Genomic DNA, 19,234 nt, shown 5'->3' with positions numbered 1-19,234 from the left:
ATTCTAAAGTAGCATAGGTGGGTATTGAGGGAATTTGCATTCAATTTTTTTTCACCCATTACTTCAAGCTGCCTCTTAGTGGAGGAATTACTATGATGCGATGGACCAAAACTGTCAGTGAAATGATTGAAGTTGAATTTTTTTGGTTGAGCTTTATATTTTTACTCATTTTTGAATTGTTATTCCCTTTGGTTTTGCTCTTATATTGATGCTTTGTTATGTTGCAGTTTTGTACAAACATAAAATGTATTCTAATTATACTTGTGAATTATTTGCCACTGGCAAGGTCCAGAGAGAGGAGAAATCATTGCCTTTATTATGACCCTAAAGGCTCCAATGGACCCATTGCTTTGATGTGATTTTCTATAGCCTTAATCATCTCCAGTGGTTCATTTTTGAAGCCACATGCCTGAACTAAAAGGCACAAATTAAAATAAACCTGCTAGTTTATCACAAGGCTCTATATCCTACTATTAGAGATAATGTCTTCTGCTTGATTTGGGCAAGCTACTTCAAATTCTCTAAGATTCTAATGGCTGTCTTTGAAAATAAGATAGGACAGTCAATAAACTAATTCATAAAAGTTCATACTAGAGGGTCTGGTATGTAGTAAGTGCTCAATCTATTAGATTATGTTCACATGGCTACTGTGCTGGTTAGTTTTTTTTGTCAACCTCACACAAACTAGGGAGGATGGAACCTCAACTGAGGAAAAACCTCTGTCAGATTGACTTGTGGACAAAGTATGTCTGTGTGGCATTTTTTTTGACTGTTGATTGATGTGGGAGATCCCAGCCAACCGTGGGCAGTATCATCCCTAGGCAGGTGGTCCTGGGGGAGCCAGGAAGCAGCGCTCCTCTATGGTTCCTGCTTCTGTTTCTACTCTGACTTGCTTTAATCCTGAGCTGTGATTGGGATATGGAAGCCAGATAAATTCTTCCTTCCACAAGTTGCTTTCTAAACAGAATGGATTTTTAACCTAGGTATATGTGTTTATGTCTGTGTATGGGTGTGTTCGTGAATGTGGGCTCTTTGGATGCCAGTGGGATCTGATTGTCCTGGAGCTGAAGTTCCAACCTATATGGATGCTGAGAAACAAGCATGGGTCGTCCGGAAGAACAGCAAGTGCTCCCAATCACTGAGCTATCTCTCCAGGACACATGTTGCTTTTTGTCATTGTATTTATCACAGCAACAGGAAAATAATTTGTATGAGTTGGTTTGTTAGAGAATTTGTGCCAGAACAATATAAGAAAGCCATGGAATATGATTATGTCACTGAGTGGTCGACGATTAAATTTACTGTAAATTTGATGGGATATAAAATCACCACAGAAACACTTTTGGTTGTGTCTATGAGGATATTTCTAGAAAAGTGTAAATGAAGAGGGGAGATATACTCTAAATGTAGGCAACTCTGTTCCATGGGGTTCTGGACTGAATAAAGAGAGAGAGAGAGAGAGAGAGAGAGAGAGAGAGAGAGAGAGAGAGAGAGACAGAGAGAGAGAGCCTGAGAGAGAGAGAGAGAGAGAGAGAGAGAGAGAGAGAGAGAGAGAGAGAGAGAAATGGACTGAGAAGCAGTATTCATCTCTTCCTGTTTCCTGACTGTGGGTACCATGCAGTCCCTAGCTTCATGTTCCAGTTGCCATGCCTGCTCTGTAGCTTCATGTTCCTGTTACCATGCATGCTCTGCCATGATCAACTGCATTCCCTGGTACTGTTAGCCAAAATCCACCCCCTCTTGACAGTTATTTTCCTTCAGCAGCAAGAAACGTAACTAACACAAGAGAGCAATGTAGATAACACTGTGGCACCTGGTGACCTGTATGCAGAAATGTGACAGTGAGGATGGTGTCAGATTTGGTGTTGTCAGTGCTAGTGAGGCACAAACTGATTCAGAACTGACTGACTAGATGCTTGGTAAAAACTACCTTATAAGGCCACATGGGGCCATTAAATGTTCAATTTCGATATAGTCACATTTCACCTTCTCCTTCAAATAACTGGCTTTAGATTTAAGTCTTTTCTTTCTCTCTGTGTTAGGAATGTTCCAATAAGTATTATTTCTAAAGGCACTATCCTGATTAAAAAAAAAAAGTGGCTGGCTGGGGTTTTGTCTGGCAAACACACTGACTGAGAAAGCTGCAGGAAAATTGATTTGCTGGCATTTGCATGTCCTGGCACAGATATGCTGCATGGAAGCCCATAGAATCTTCTGGTAAATGCAGCAAGTGTGGGTGACTTCACAGAATGATTGTGTTGCACTAATGCTCATCACTGGAGTCAAAGCAATGGTCGCCATATGCAAAATGACAAATAAAATCACTTTTTTTTGCTTATCTATTTAGATAAGTACAACATAGCTACTTAATCTGATACCCAACATCTAAACACAAATCAGCAGACTTGTTTACATCCCTAGTCTTCATGCTTATATAAAGATCTCATGATGTCTTTATTTTTCCGTAGCCAGTGTGAGTAATGTTGAATGAACATCTATGTGGTCATAAGTGCCCTGGAGGTGGTTCACCTGTCCATGGTGAAATGTGCAGGGATGTAGCATTTTTCTATGTAGGCCAATGGTCTCCATGTTACAAAGTTGGCTTGTGTACATATTAGCTGTGTGATGTTAGGCAAATCAGTTAATTTCACTAAGCCCCGGGGGTTCTCATCTGAAAAATGAAGATAATAATAGAACCTGCCTCACATTATTACTGAGATGAGGAAATAAAAGACTGCCAATAACAAATTTAGCATAATTCATTACAATATAGAAAATACCACTTAATAGTTGCATCAGGCACTGGGCTAGATGTGGTAGGAAATGGTAGTGTGGAAGATGTGGTCCTTATGCTTGTGAAGTTAAAAGAGTTAACAGAAGTGTCATGCAATTGATCTCCCTATAACTGTGTTTTCCTTTATGCTAGTTTCTGTCTACATATGTCTACTTGAAATGTGGTTAGTATATCTGAAGAAGTGAATTTTAAATTCATCTTAAATTAACTTCAATTTCAATAGCTCCAGGTAGCTAAGTCTTAGAATTAGATCTTAAGTCAAGGGAAAGTAGAACAAGAAGGCACGAAGAACCACTTCGTTGGTTTTATAACATTTTCCTGATGGTAGAGGCAATGCCTGCATCAAACGGACATGCATAACTCTTGCTTATCTGTTGCTCTGGATTTGCTTAGGCAGCATGTGCTTATGGCAAGTCCTTCTAAGCTGTGTTATCTATGCAGGCAAAATTCCAAACACACATGCCGAAATTGTTTCTTTTAAACTTAACCTATTTGTGTAAAATTGAAAATAAATGGCCCCCATGTCTAGGTGTGCTGTGAAAGAATATTCTTATTATGTCTATCCAAGAACCACAATTTCCTTCAAAGGAGCAGAATATTATACAAGAAAATGCATGTTAGAAAAAATATAGAGAATAGTATTTAAATTTCTAGCCACCCTTACGTTCTTTCTCTGGTTCTGGACGTTGCTACATTAAGTTGGACTGTGTCTCCTTAAGTCTCCTTCCCAAGGGAGTAATTCTAACTGCAATGAGCAGTCAAGTAACAATACTCAAAAACTCCCTGATTTTTTTCAAGAGTTATTTCCTTTATCTTCTCTGCTACATAGCTTGAAATATGTATGATCAAAATTGTAAATGCTAGACCTTAGGAGATGATTTCTTCTGAAAATTTTAAGTAACTGTCAAGTATCCGCAGGTGCTCTGATCTAATGGTCTCACTCTATTTTACATTTGTGTTAAGGTCACAGCTATCCATTTGCCTTGAGTCACCAAAGAAAGATAGAACCAACATTTTCTATGGCGATAATTCCCTGGGAATCAGGCAAGTTGAATGTCAAAGTCATTTGGTTTGTTTGCTGTCATACAGTAACCAGATACTTGGACCAACCTATTTCAAAAGTCCCCAAACTAAAACAAATGCTGCCAAATTGTAGATTTGTAAGTGAAACCCCTTTAGGGAACAAATAACAATAACAAAATAGGAAACGGAATTGTGAGCTGAAGCCAAGTTGTTTGTCATTTAGAGACTCAGCTAGAAAACTGGGTTGTTTTATATTCAGGCCTGCTCATTTTCTGTCACTGTTGAACAGAAATAAAATCAGACTCTGAAACATGTAGAGAGTGAGTGATTTTAGCGTGGGATGGCTTTAGCACATCCCTCCTTTAAAGGTTCTGGGATCTATGTGGAGTCAGAAAGATTGTAAGGGCCAGAAGTAGTGGACAATACCAAGGCAACAGCAGCTTCCAGATACAAGGGGGTAGACACACATATGACCTCACAGAGACTGAGACAAGACAAGCCTAAGTTCAAGCCACACAAAATCCCTGCACAAAAGGGGGAAGCAGGCACAAACTCTCACCCCTAGCCAAGAAGTTATTTGCTATAGATACCTGGTGGGAGAGGAAATCTGTTTTCTACAATTGACTGACACTGGTTATTTCAACCACACTCCAGGGCTGGCCTCGTGCTCATGAGTAGCTGGCTAACAAATTGGACTTCATATTTTTTAGTGGCGTTTTGTTTTCGTTTCTTTAAGAGGGAAAGAACATGAAACTTGGTGGATAGGAGGATCTGGGAAGAGGTAGTGGATGGAAAAGTATATGAGAAAAATGCACTGTATGAAATTATCAAAGATAAATTCATACTCTGAAATCCCTGAAAAGCAAACCAGATCACTCTATTACTTCATTTGATTTGACTTTCAGGTAGATGCAGTTATCATCTTTTGCTCTTTCTTTTTTTCCTTTTCCCCAGTAAAGATCAGTAGTCAAAGTGCAGGGAGCAGCCATGTTGAATTCCAAAGGACTTAGACAAATAAAGGAAATTGAAAGCCAGGATTGTATTTTCAAATTTCATGTATTGCTAGTGCCTGAGAAACCTGGGGCCTGAGGCATAATTTATTGGCAGTCCTTGCTTTGAAATGCATTTCCCTTAAATACTCATTTCTGTGCCAGCAGCTTATCACCAAAGAAATACAGTAACTTGAAAAGCATGCCCTCTAAATCCTGAGCAAGAATGTTATTATCTGTTGTTATTGCAGAAGAGTGGAGTAGGCCAATAATACATTTTATGTATTTTCCCTTTAAGATGCTTCTGCTTGCTGTCTCTGCTGACTCTGATCAACCAGCTGCAGACTTTTATCAGCCAGACTTACTGGTTACTATCTTCCTTACCCGGCCATAGCAAGTGTGGCTCCATATTAAAGTCAACACAGTTAAGAGCTGCATATACAGTACTATCTCAGCCATTAGGATAATCTGCAGCCAACAAAAAAGCCGTTTTCTTCCCCATGATTAAACTACTCCTTTCCATTAAGTTCCCAAATTCAAAGTCATTTGCAAAAGTTCATTTCTACTTGGATAACTTTTCTTTCACTGTCTGACATGTAAAGACAGCAGAATATTTAATCACAAGCCTTCCTATGTCGTCAGCTCTTGCTAAGATGTTCATTTCCCCCCTCCCCTTCAGTCTTAAAATTACTTGGAGATTGCGCCTCCTTTCTCCACCTAATGGCAATCTGCATTTCTACTGATTTATATCCAAGCCATTCATTATCTAGTTGCTGAAAAGTATGTTATTAATGAGAGGCAGGTAGGAGTCATGCTGTCCTCCCCAGGTTTAAATGAATCTTTAAGAAGGTACAATCAAACAGATATGCAAAACAGGCCATTATTGATGCAGCACTAAGGTTACGAATTTAAACAAAATCAAGGAATGTAGAATTGTTAAGTTTCACATTGTTTCAGTCTTAGCACCATGATGGTACCTGCTGTATATATACTAAAGCATGGATCCAAAAAGTATTGAAAACGCTATCCTTGTGTATGAAGTAGCCACAGGGTTAACTGTTAGACTGCTGGAATAACATGACACACCAGCATTTATGTTATGACTCAATATAAAGTACGATCTAAACATCTTTGAACTCTCACTTCCCTGTTTTTGTGCTCCTTTGTCTAGATAAAGAGTATTCCTTATATTATGTAACAGATAGGTTCCTAGAAAAAATGTCATACAGCGATACAGTGGATTCATACTGTTTTTGAAAATCAAATTTTTATGCTTATTTCTGAAAATTCTCTTGTCTAGCTTTCTCTGAAAAGTACTTGATGGTCTCTAAACAGCAAAATACATTAAGGGATTTCTGTTATCCAGGGAAGAATCTGTCTTCAATATGAATAATTTCCATTAATTTCTTTTATTTGTTGCATATTTTCTGATAGATGGATTGCTGCAAGTAGAGGTCAAGCAATGCTGTATAGGAAAAGATTTGGAAGGAAGTCAAAGCATTAATGTTTTAACTAGTCCTGTTAATCTTTAAGTTGGCAGAAGGACAGACCCATAAATTGCCTGGGAAGGAAAAAAAAAGCCAGTACAAAGTGATTCAAGGTGGGGGGTCTTGATATAATGGATGCTCTGCTGCATCCCCAAAGTGCCAAGGGCAGGTATCCATGGCAACAACAAGAGTCCCTGTGGAACAAAAAAAAATGTGGAAAAAAATTGGACCAGTCTTACAAAGACCGATCTGGTCTCTATGAAAGAGAGAAAATTACTCTCCAGCTATGGGGAAGATAGAAGGCCTTTTTAAAAATCTACCCACAGCTTTTCGTCAGGTGAGGATAACAATCAAAAGAAAGCTACAAAGAAGGAACTGGCTCTTTTAAATTTTCACCAGAGGTATGAATGATTTCTGGAGGAATACTTTTTGTAACTCATTAAGAGTTGCGATTTAACCTTGTAGAGATTTAATGATGCCATACTCAGTTCTAATCTGTAAAGTCTAGACTAATTGGAAAACTTGTAACTGCCTCTGGGGACAGGTGGATGAAGGCTAAGTCATCTGGTCTCTGGGCTAGAGAACAAGTCTCCTCTACTCAAGAACTGGAAGTCTATTATCACCCTGCTATGTATACTAAATATGCTAAATATGTGTGTGTGTGTGTGTGTGTGTGTGTGTGTGTGTGTACATCCCCACAAGTAGGCAAAGCAAAGGGGAGTAAGGGATGGAAAGAAACACATGAAGACCGTGTGTTTGGCTAGAGGGCAGGGGATTCTGGGTTTTGATTCCAGTTTTTCCTTCTATACTGCTTTTAAGTTCTGTTCATATTCCCCAGTTCATTGGATTCCTCTGGATTTTGAGCTTTTCCAGGTGATATGGTTCATGTTTACACAAATACCACTGTCTGAGTTGTGAACTCAGAGCTATGGAGCTCCTTGAAGTAGTAACATAGTAGAACTGTGTCATCAGAAATGTTACACAAAAGGACAAGGTCAGGATAATACAATAATAGACAATTTTGGGTAATGACTAAGAATTCAAAGTTGCTGGTATAATTTCTTATTGTATGCCTTTTCAATTTAAGACTTTTTTTGCCCATAGATTCCAACCATATTTTAATACTTGAGCTATCATGTGTGGAGTCCAGCTCTGTTTAGCACTGGTTTCTAGACAGAGGAAATTTGAAGCTTGTGATTCCCTTTAGCCTCTGTGAAATCACTATTTACCATAATGGCAAGTTGGCTCAGCAAGTAAAGACACCCATCACCTAGGCTGGTGATCTGAATTGGATCCCTGGAATCAGCAAGGTGGAAGGAAAACACTGACTCCCTCACGTTATTCACCAAATGCCACACACCTGCTATGGTACGTGCATCTGGCTCTTACCACAAGACAAGTGCAATTTAGAAATTAAATGGACTGCCACAGAAACCATGATCACCTGAGATCCCACAGGTACATGGAGAAAGAATAGGGGCAAGGGCTCTTAGGTCAGCCTTTATATGTAGGCATCGACTTCCAAGTTCCTGAGTATTATACACTTTCTGGCTCATTTTCTTTCTTTTTGTGAAACTTGTTGTGGACCTTTCTTTCCAGATTTGATGGCTTCTGTTTTTACACACTGCCAGTGTCTAAGGATAGTTGCCTAACTTCCCAAACTAGGTAGTGATGGTTGAAAAAGAGTTTCCTGATGTCTCTTTAAAACCACTAACCTAAACATTCCAACCACTCAAGCCTCAGCAGGGGAAGAAAGATGAAGAGAAAGAGAAAGAAAGGTCAGTTAAAGGAAATTAGGGCAAACATTTTCGTGTGTGGGGAGGAGTTTCCAGGGTCTTGTTGTATCTGCAAATTCAGTTTCATTTTAATCTCAGAAATTCCTGTAGCTCCATGCTATTACATAAGTCATAATGATTGACAGTCTTCACTTCACAATCAGGTAACCAGTGTTTGGACCTGACTAAACAGTCTTTCAGGATAGGAAAATTGAACCACACCCTGTATGATCCATATAGACATTAATAAAACAGTACTGATCAAGCTCAAACTATTCAGTAGAAGCACAGTGGAAAGAGAAGGGGGCTATTTACATCATAGGACAAAAAGGTAGGTCAAACTTAGAAAAAAAATTTGAGGTCTCTGGTCATTATTCAGCTCCAGTTTCATTTTCTCCCATTTGTCACCTTCCAGGGGTCTTCTTGTTCAGCCTGCAACCAGATATACTTGCTTGGAATTTTCTAAAGAGGTCTGTATTTAGAAACTTTCATCTTGAGTGGGGACATAGGACATACTAGTCTGTATTAAAAAAATAGTACCAAAGTTTGTTGTAGTGATGCATGTCTATTGGCACTTTGGAGAGAAGGTTGAAGAATCACAAAATCAAGACGAGCCTTGGTTATATAGTGATGTCTTCACTCAGAAAACAAGACAACAAAAACCAAACAACAATATAGATCTCCACTGCACATTGGGCTAGTTGGAAGCTGTAGTAGTTTCAAGACCTGAGAGGCTCAGGTTCAGTTAAGCCCAGAACTTTGAAACTAGCCTGTGCAACATGGCAAGACCCTGTATCTCAATAAAATAATGCAGAATAATAAAATACCTTTTCAAGTGATTTAATATGCAGCAATCATGTAAACATCAATCGAATAGAGCCTCTTATTCAACATCTTTGACAATTGACTATTAATCTATTCTTGAAGACTGCCAGTGATGAACCACTCACTATGAGGACAGCCATTTTCTCTTTGGACTGTCCTATTGCAATAGTTTTCAACCTATGGGTCAAAATTTCTTTGGCAACCTTCTATCTCCAAAAATATTTACATTACAATTAATTACAATAGCAAAATTACATTATGAAATAGCAACAGAAATAATTTTATTGTTGGGGGCCACCACAACACAAGGAGCTGTATTAAAGGGTCCCAGCATTAGAAAGGTTAAGAACCACCATTCTATTAGAATGTTTCTTCTACCTTTTTCTGAAATATCTATTCTTGAGTATTATGTTTTAAACATTTGTATGTTGTTTAATGTCCAGCAGAACAAGTCCAACCCTTTTATTCAAATGCTCACTTTTCAAATTTTGAAGATAAATTTTAATATGTATTTTTGCTATATGCTTATGCCTCTTTAAGCTGAATGTCTTGTCTAAATGTAATGTTGGGAAACAATTTCAAAAGGCTGTGATCAGTCCCTTTTGGCTATCTTGTAGGACACTTCCGGATAGCAGTGCTTGCGGATATGACTGTCAGTGAAACATAGGAACTTTTGCTTGTCTTCAGTATGTCAGCTCTAAAACTGAAGATGTCCCTCAAGCCTCCATCTCTTCTCTTAAACAACTTTCCATGATTCTGAGTTGTTAATCCTCAATATTCACCATCTCCCTTGGCTCCTTCAGTAGCACTGGAGATTGAGGCCATGCCAGATCTGTACTCTACCACTCACACACATCCCTAGACTTCGGAGTTATTGACTGTGTTATTCTTAACATTGTTTATGAAATTGGCTAAAATCCAAGACTGAGCAAATGGAGTGGAAGCACCCTTTAGGATCGGGATGGTAGGGCACTTTCCTTCCATTTTAGTACATAATAGGCTTCAATAAATATAGTAATCATAAGTATCCAAATTCTATGTGTGAATGTGTCTTTCTGTTGCCCTCATCTGAGTTAAGTGGCAAGATCCAAACATTTTAAAATCAAACTTCAAACCTTTGTGGAAGAGGGCTTTAATTTGAGTCTCTTTGCTTTTACTCCATTCATACTGCTAGCATGTAAAGGAAAGGGATTATTTTCTTTGAAACAATGCCTAATGCAATGGAGTTGTTTTTAAATATGAAAACATTTGCTATGAAATTTGACTGCATTTGATATTATTTGCCAGAGGTTAAATGGATTTTGCTTTTTAAATGCCAGTTCTTCAGACTCATTTTAAAGAATGTAAAATGTTCTTCAGAGAGTATTGTTTTAATGAACTTCATTTTCATGTATTAAATGTAAATGACAAAATTAGAACTAAGATAGAATTTAGAGGATTTTTTATTTGAGAAATGATTTTCACTTTTCTCTTGGAAATCTATATATTGATTCCTACTATAATTGTTTCAATGCAGTAATATCTTTTACAGATAACTTTTTGAAGTCACTTCTAAACTCCCTCTTTGATATACATATACATAAGCAGTTCTATACAAGAGGATGGGTGATAGGTATTAAAATACAGTGTACGTGGGGGTAAGGGAAGTATTTTTGATGTTTTATTTATATATTTCAAAATAACCAGATAAGAAGAATTTAAAGTTTTCTGACACACAGAAGTGATATTTGAGGGCAATGGAAAATGTATTTGCTCTGATTCAATTGTTATACATTACAAATATGTATATGAGTATAACTCCATATCCCTTGAGTAAGTACAGATAATATTATAGATCAATTAACATGCTAAATTACTTGTAATATGAAAACAAAGGTTGCAGCAGAGAGAGTTTTCTCTTAAGTATGTAACTTCAATTCTACTATGCCTTTTGCCCTTTATTACTACAACTTAATAAGTTGTTGGAGTCATTTAAAAATATAGCATTTAAAATGTCATTAGTGACCATTGGAAAGAAGTATAAGTAAGTAACTATCTTTGATTACTTACATCTCTTTTCATCCACAATTATCATTAATTATCATATAATCCATCAGCAGATTCTGTAAATTCACTACTAAAATTTATTTTCTTCCTGTCCCCTAAAGCATCCTGGGGAATTGCTCCTGGGTTTTGCTTTTGTTTTTGTTTTTTGTTTTTTTGTTTTTTGTTTTTTCTGTTTAAAATCCCCATCTGTCAAACTTTCACATGACCGTTCTCTTCTTAAATTAAATATTAATTCCCTCCACCCTCAAGTTGTCACTTAAAACAGTTATATCTAACCACAAGTAGTTCTCCATTGTACCTTAGAGCCCTTAGCAGTCCTTAAAATTATTTTATATATGTTCCCTGGTGCCTCCATTGTTATGGTAGATACTTAGTATTTATTTACTCTGGGAAAAAAACATAGAAGATAGGAATGAGTGGAATGAATAACACCAGAGAACTTCACATAGTAGCTTGCTTTGAGGAAAAACAAATAAAACCCAATCACAAGTTTTGTTTAGGACTTGTCTTTTCTCTTTCAAAAGTGAAATGCAACTAAGCATTCAAATTCATTGTCCTTATAGACTGAGTATACTGAAATAATGATCCTTACAATCAAGTCTTCAGGGTCCCACACAGTGACAAGGAATAATTATAAATAATTAATCTGTGTCCGTTTGCCAGGTGAACCTAAGGAAAGCCTAATTGAACAGATGGGTCCTCTTTCCTTTAACTGGAAGGCTATCAGACGATTTGACTTTGTCAGATGAGAAACAGAAAGTGAGCTCCTGAGAGGGATTCTGGAAGAGCCTTTCAGAGTTCTCACAAAGATCTGGGAGTCCTGTGTGATGTTAATTACCCTGATGTTGTCAGGGAGAGTTGGCAGCCTCAAGGAGAACCGAGATCGAACCCCCTTAGGCTTTCTGGACTGTGAAATGCTCTCATAAGCAAGTAGGTTACCTGGGAGGGTGAGCAGAGATAGGCTAATAACATCCATATGGTTGGGTACTTTGGGCAGATGGCCTGCATGCCACCTTGAAAGCACCTGAAGTTTCTAGGTGGTCTTCAAGGGCAGCTCTAAATTGTGCATGTTGAAGTTGTTGAATCCGTGGGCCACAAAGGAATGGCTAATGGTGGACTGCCTAGCAGATGAATTCAGTACTAATTTATAATTAGGAGGATTGGGGAGAGATACAAATGAACATCCCCCAACCTCACAAGACTAGAAAGCAAAAAAACTACATCTTTTCTACTGAGAAAGCATGGAAGGTTCCTTATAGCATTTGAGAACCACCCCTCAGATCTGCACAGGGACTTTTCTGGAGTGACTTTATTTGACTTGCCCTGTTTGGGGGACTTTTCTTACTGTGTCCTTGGATTTATAGAACCCTTCATACTTTTAAAGCCTTTTTTTTTTGATATTATTCTCTCACCTACCTCACGATGAAAGGAGAGCAGGGACTAGTACCATTGGCAAATTTGAAGGCTAAGGAGCAATAACCTCCTTTTAAGGAAACAGAGAAGTGATTGGTTGGTATAGAACTGAAAACAGTTTTGTTTTGTTTGTCTTAGCGTGTTAGAGAGTAAAACAAATCATGCAATGGTAGGAATTTATTGTGCTTACAGCATTCCTTCAAGTTTTATAAATGCCTTCCCTTTCTTTGCCCCCCCCCCAAATTTGGATCCATTTGAAGTGGTCAGAGCATGTAAAAACAATCTTCCTTAAGTATAGCCTTTCCTTTTACAGTTTTGTTTTTGACACAGGATCCTGTATATAACCTAGTCTGACCTCAAGCTTGTGACTTTATACCCCAGTTCCCCAAGTGCTAGGATTGTAGGATGTAGGATTGTAGGCATGCACCAGGCTAAGATAGCTCTACTGAAGGCAGTGAAAAAAAAAAACCCAACAAGGAGATAATGCAGATGCTAAGCAGGTGTTCAGTAGAGGCTGGTTCCTGAAAATCAGTCAGAGCTTAATGAGTACTTGCAGTATTAGGGTGCAAGTTCCAACTGTTGTTCATTAGCTGGGTGAAGTCAGCAAGTCACAATGCCATCGTGCCTCAGTTTCTCTTCTATATTATAGATAAAATAACTCCTGTTATGATTCCATTGTAGGACTGTTGCATGGATGCAACATGGTAAGATACAACTGTGTCTTGAAAGTTGACAGATAAAGTTGAGGATAAAAGGCTTTCTATCGAGAACTAGCATCCCTGCTTCTAGTTACTATAAGCATATTGCACATATTGCTTTGTGCTGGATAGCTAGAAAAATAAGTAGCAATAAGCTTCCCTGGTGGGAGGAGGGGGATCGTCATCTACTCAGATAATTATGTCAGCTATCTATATGTAAGTCAGTTTATTCCCCCAAATAACCTTCAACAATGGTAGAGAAGCTTGTCTGGATATTTTCAGGTGAACTGACAAAAAGATGGATTTCAATTTTGTCTGTAGAGATGTATGGTTTCTCTGTGCTTAGCATGGAGCTTGGGTCTTAAGCCAGTAATCCTCTTGCCCCAGCTTCCTGGGTGCTGGCATGTCAGGTATATACTACCAATTCCAACTTGTGTTTTTTAAACTAAAGACTTCTGGTAGAATCCAGCCAGATACATTGTGTGTCACAACTTCAACTGCATCGTAATATTAAGTGACAAGAATTTGAACAAAAAGATTTTCATATTTTGATGTGCTACTTAACATTAGGAAATGTAAAATGAGTAAGGAGATTAGTGGTACATTTTCCCAGTCGTCTCAAAATGTCAACATACTTGGTACAGGTGTACTCATAGAAGGAATTTTCTCTTTTATTCATGCACTTAAAAAGTCATGGTGTAGATAACCAGCAGATACTGAAGAAATGTGGGTTCAAGTGAAGTGTGTGTGTGTTAGTGTGTTTCTCAATGTGGAATCTGACTTAAGCATTATTAGCAAAATACTTCCTGCCCCATGTTGGAAAGACCTCTATTTTTCATTTACTGCGTCAAAAATGTTTTAAACAACAAAACAGTCAATATGTGTTGTTTTAAGACAAAACCCTTTTTCACAAGTAATTGGTTTTTTTGGCTTACAATGTGTTCTACTCAAAACAAAGAAGTTCCCTCAATGATTTCCTAATAATAATGGTCAGTTATTTTGTTTATCCTAGGGCACAATGGAAAGGACCCATTCATTGTAGTCCTCTCCTTTTATATTTATGTGTGTGTGTGTGTGTGTGCGCACGTGTGTGAGGGTGTGCTGAGTGACTTCTTCAATTGCTCCCCACCTAACTTTTTGAGACAGTCATTCATTGAACCTGCAGATCACTGATTGACTACTCTGGCTGGATAGGGAGCTTCTGGTTCCTTCTGGCTGTTTCTACCTACCCAGTATTGGACTTACAGGGGCATACTACCACATCTGGCTTTTTATGTGGGTTCTGGAAATTGAACTCAGGTCCTCATGTTTGCATAGCAAGCAGTTTACTGACCGAGCCATCTTCTCAGCTCCTATATTTACTTTAAACCTTTCATTTAAAAAATCCCTCCTTTTAGCCCTGAATTTGTATTAATGGCAATCTTACCAAATATTGGAAAAGCTATTTTGAGGAGGTCTGAAGGCAGAGATTTTAGAACTGCCTCTTCTGTACAGTACTACTTCTTAACATAAATCTGTATCAGATTAAATTTCCAAAAAGGAGTGGAGAATGATTATTTTGGTGCAGCTTTTCACATCACAGTGGCATTTCTCTGGCCTGTGACAATGAAGCTGTCAGCTTGGTTTTTAGCACGTGTGCCTCCACCTTTGGTTGGGAGCTGCTGTCTAAGGAAATCAGTTTTCAAGTTCAGAGTGCTGATGGGAATATTCCAGCTGTCTCCTCCACCTGCATGCACTTTACTCAGTTCCTTCCTGCCTTTCCTGGTGGGACAGGTCCCACTGTTTCATGGACTTTCTGTGAATGTAAAATGACAGCTAGGGAAAGCTTAGAAAATGGAACAAACAAAGGGATCACTTGACACTATCATCATTTTAGTGACAGCCTTGCCTAGGATGAGTTAAAAATTGTCTACAGGGCGATTAGAGAAGAATTTAATTTAATTCATTTCTTTCTCATACTGGAAGATCTAGGGGGTGGCCCTAGGCTGTTTTATGTTATTACTAGGTGATCTCTGTGGTTTTCATATTGAGTAAAAGGGGGGAAACGAGCTCATATTGTGTTTGTTAATGTTTCATGTGGTCTTGTTTCATTGTCTAAAATCCAGAAGGCATCCTGTCAGAGTGCTCCATTGTCTTAAAAAACTGTTTGGGGCTCTTATTAAAATTTCCTTGATACTTTGAAGTAACTAGGGGCTGAAGATGACAGGATATGACTATGGCCATCAAGTCCTTCTTTCAGGTTGTTTTTGTTCTGCTGCATTGAGTTCACTGAGGGCTGGGGTAGAGAAAACAAAGTGGCTTAGAGGTCAGTAGCACTGTTTGCTTTCACTCATAGATCTGCAACCTTTATGTGCTTTTCTGGACTACCATGCAGTCTTAATGCTGTCACTGGTGACTACTTGGGGAAAAAGTGTCATTTAGGGGATCAGGAATGATTTGCACTTCCTTAAATCTGCCTGCTTCTAATCAGATTTTTCAAAACAGCTCCATTTCCATAGGAAATACTCATTGGCTGCAAAGGTCCCTGGGAATGTGTGAACATTAGAATTCACCAACCAACTAGAATGGGGTAGTAACTTTGTTCAGCACTGAATGTTGATTTAAATCAGCTGCAATATGATGCTCTTTAATGAAACCATCATTCTTCAGATCAGTAGATATAGGCACTAAGTACATGGGGGATGAAGTCAGGCACAGTGATTATATGACCATGTTTTCAAGCCTGCCTGCTAACAAATCTTTTTAGAAATACCCCCTTTGCCCACAGTATGGCTGGATGGACTTTGAAAGCTTAATGGGAATTGATGTCATATATTGATTACCATTTAACACACACCTCCCTAATCTTGTATCATTGTTGAAGGAAAAATGCTTTCTTGTAAAACAAGTATCTCTTATCAGAGGGTCTGTTTTTTTTTTGTGTGTGTGTGTCCTAAGTGGTCAATTAATTCATATTGTGACTAGATATCTATTGGGATGGTGAACATAAGCTCTGTTGAAGGTTGGTACCAAATCAGATTTCCAAGGAGCTGATTAGGTGTTCAGTACATGACAGATGGAAATCCCTGGCTTCTAGCTCTGACACATGTGAGTGATTTCAGGGGACAAAGTACTGCTCCTAAGTAAGCTTCTGGGACTGCCATAGAAGGAGGAGACACCAACTTAACATGATTTTGATGTTTTTAACCTTAGTTGAACATAATGATCTGCTCTGTAAACAGGTGGTAAAACTGAGGTATGGCTATCCTGGGGCATAGAGAATTCTTGAAAAGGTCCCAGAACTAACCTCCCATCCTTCAGGGAGTAAAAACAGGTTTTAGTTAATTGCTATAAAGTCAAGAAATACACTCCTCCTAGTCTTCCATAAAAATCTCATGACAAAGCTCATAGAAATAGATTGCTTACTGATTTATTAAAACAGGTCATCTTAGAGACATCTGTTTACTCTGGACCTTTGAGATAAAGTCAGTAATTACACCTGCCATCCAGGAACATGTTTATTGGTTGGAGAGAGTGACAAAAATTTTCCTATGTACACTAATGTGACTTTTGCTCCATTGTGTCAACCATTTATAGTGTCTTTAGTAGAGGGCAGTGGCAGAATATAAAATGTACTCATTTTGTAATTTAAATCAAGTTGCCTTTTTTTTTTCTTGCCGGTGCAACTACAAATTTGAGTTTTTAACAATGGCAGTGCACTTTATGTAGCTTAGCTTTACTAAGTTTTGGTAGTGAATAACTTGCTCTTTTCTTAATATGAATTGGCCTTTAGGGTGCACTTGAGCAAATCTATTCAAGAAATGAAAACAATTATAAAGTATCTTGCAAACAACATTGTCATCATGTATATACTTGAAATAACTATAATACATTTCAGTCGAAAACCAAGTCTAAAATAGAATATATAATTTCTTCTAGTCCATCACCTTTCAGAGTCTTACAGTTAATTATCTAACTTGTATGAACCACTGAGACAAAAAAAAATCATTGTTTTTGTAAAAGCTAGAAAGAAGAGGTATTATTTAGATCAATCCCCTAATTATTCAGGTAAGAGGACAGTTAAGTGACTTGCCCAAGAACAAATACTCATTTTATAGCAGGGTTGAGATTAAAATCTAGGAGTTCAAATTCAGTGCTCTTAACATCTCACCTGTTATGTCTCCTGTGAGTCTAATGGACAATGGATCCGATTACAACTAAGCAGAACAGTATTTAAGACATTGTTCTTTGATAAAGTTTCCTACAAGTCTCACTTAAAAGTGCTGCAAATTTGTCTTTGTGAAATGGAAATAAAAACCAGCAGACTGAATTAACAACAAAGTACTTACTCTGAAAAATTCTTTCGTTGATCCAGAGTCCAGGGTCCCATATGCAATTTCAGTCTGCTTGGCTAAGTCTTCAGCGCTCTCTATGGGGGACACCATCCTCTCCACAGTCAGGAAAGCAGCAAGGTTTGCAGTGTAGGAAGAAATTATGATCAGGGTGAAGAACCACCAAACCCCTCCAACAATGCGCCCAGAAAGTGATCTAAAAAACAAAAGAAGTCCAGACTCAGAGGGCCCAGATCTCAGTCACCATAATCGGGGAAAGTCTTTCTTTATAGAAAAGCATTCTTTTATTATAGATGATGAAAGAGGGAAGTTGATGATACAATGGAAACAAAACATCAGCCAGAAGTCATGTGTTAACAACGCGATGTCATGATGTCACATGATGATGACACATGTGAAGACTCTTTAGGCCTCAACAGGTTTTCTCTAGTTTAGATCTCAATGGTCTCTCCACACAGTCATATGCTAGAAGCTGGGCTGCTAGTCTGTCTGTTGTGCTATGGGATCTTTTAAGAGGTGGGCCTTAGCTTGAGAAAGTTAGGTCACAGGAATAATGGGACCTAGTTCTTCCCCTCTCTCTTGATTCTTGGCTACCAGGACGTGAACAGGTCTCACCAGCTGCATGCTCCTGTCATAATGTATTGCCTCAGCAGATGCTCAAAGCAAGGGGCCAAGTACTTATGGGCTAAAAATCCTGAGATCATGAGCCAAAGGAAACCTATCCTCTTTGAAGTTGGTATTTTCTCTCAGTGATTCAAAACTAGCACAAATTTAGAATCAAACTTTTTTAATCACATAAAAAATCATTCTTTTACCATTTCTCATTTATAATTTCACATGGTACATTTGCTTTCTATGACCTTTTCTGGGTACACATACAGAAAATTAAACACTGTCTATCCAAGATCAATTAAATCAAAACTCAGGTGGAGAAACCTAAATATCTGGACTTTTTAATTCTGCTCAGATGATTATCTGTGTAGTCAATTTAGGGAACAAGTGACATAAAGTCATGTCATGCAAAATACAGGATCCAAAATCTTTTTATATTTAGAGGGAAATGGGAACATGGTGGCAAATTAGCACTGTTAGCTTGAGGTCCATAAACTAATGCAGACATGGCTGTTTTGTATAGTTGGTCACCATAAGGCGTAGTTACAAATGGAAAGGTTTCTTCTCATCTTCACATAAATGGTTAGTGAGGATCAAGAGGTCAGATATTTTCTGATCACACTAGACTCTTAGTCACTCGGGACAGGCTTAAGTGAAGTAAGGAACATCATACAGTTTTGGGGAGGTATTAAAACACTGTTGATTCTCTTCTTTCCTTCCTAAATCTTAAGACAAAGATGTCCATTCTGTCCTACCATAGATTTCCTTTTCTTTTCTTATTTCAAGACAGGGATTTTCGTGTTAATAGCCCTGGCTATCCTGGAACTCACTCTATAGATCAGGCTAGCCTCAGACTCAGAGATCTGCCTGCCTCTGACTCCTGAGCAATGGGATTAAAGACATGAACCACCTCTGGATTTTTGCCATAGATTTCTTACTGTTGAAACTTCCTTCTATGTGGTCTTTAGAAATCTTGATCAAATTGTCACAAACTGGTCTAACAGTATTCAATTAGTAGGAGAGTGGTATGTTTTAATAACAAGAATTATTTTTTCCTCAACTTTTTAATCCAATTATTAGGGAATATAGCCACAGATGGATAAATTGTAAAGCAAAAAAAAAAAAAAGTCACTATTACTGTTCATTGGCATTGGGGGGGGGGTGTCTTGGTAAAATCTATATTCCGGATTTCTGCATGCCCAAGAGTACATGATTCATAAGCATCATAGGTGATTCTGTTG

At 38.1% G+C, this 19,234-nt stretch overlaps 1 protein-coding gene across 5 annotated transcripts in view; it reads right to left on the bottom strand.

Moving 5' to 3' along the window:
- Positions 1-19,234, bottom strand: part of Gria3 (glutamate ionotropic receptor AMPA type subunit 3) — a 267,089-nt gene that overhangs the window by 36,706 nt on the left and 211,149 nt on the right. For all 5 annotated transcript variants that reach the window (XM_029533969.1, XM_029533970.1, XM_021188554.2 and 2 more), the window contains one exon: positions 17,379-17,577. In XM_029533969.1, coding sequence (XP_029389829.1) covers positions 17,379-17,577 — 199 coding nt within the window. The remainder of the gene's footprint in view (positions 1-17,378; positions 17,578-19,234) is intronic.

Source organism: Mus pahari, chromosome X (genome assembly GCF_900095145.1).
Source record: "Mus pahari chromosome X, PAHARI_EIJ_v1.1, whole genome shotgun sequence".
Taxonomy (NCBI): Eukaryota; Metazoa; Chordata; class Mammalia; order Rodentia; family Muridae; genus Mus; species Mus pahari.
Note: the sequence above shows the minus strand (reverse complement) of the source record. Positions and strands in the feature narration are given on the sequence as shown.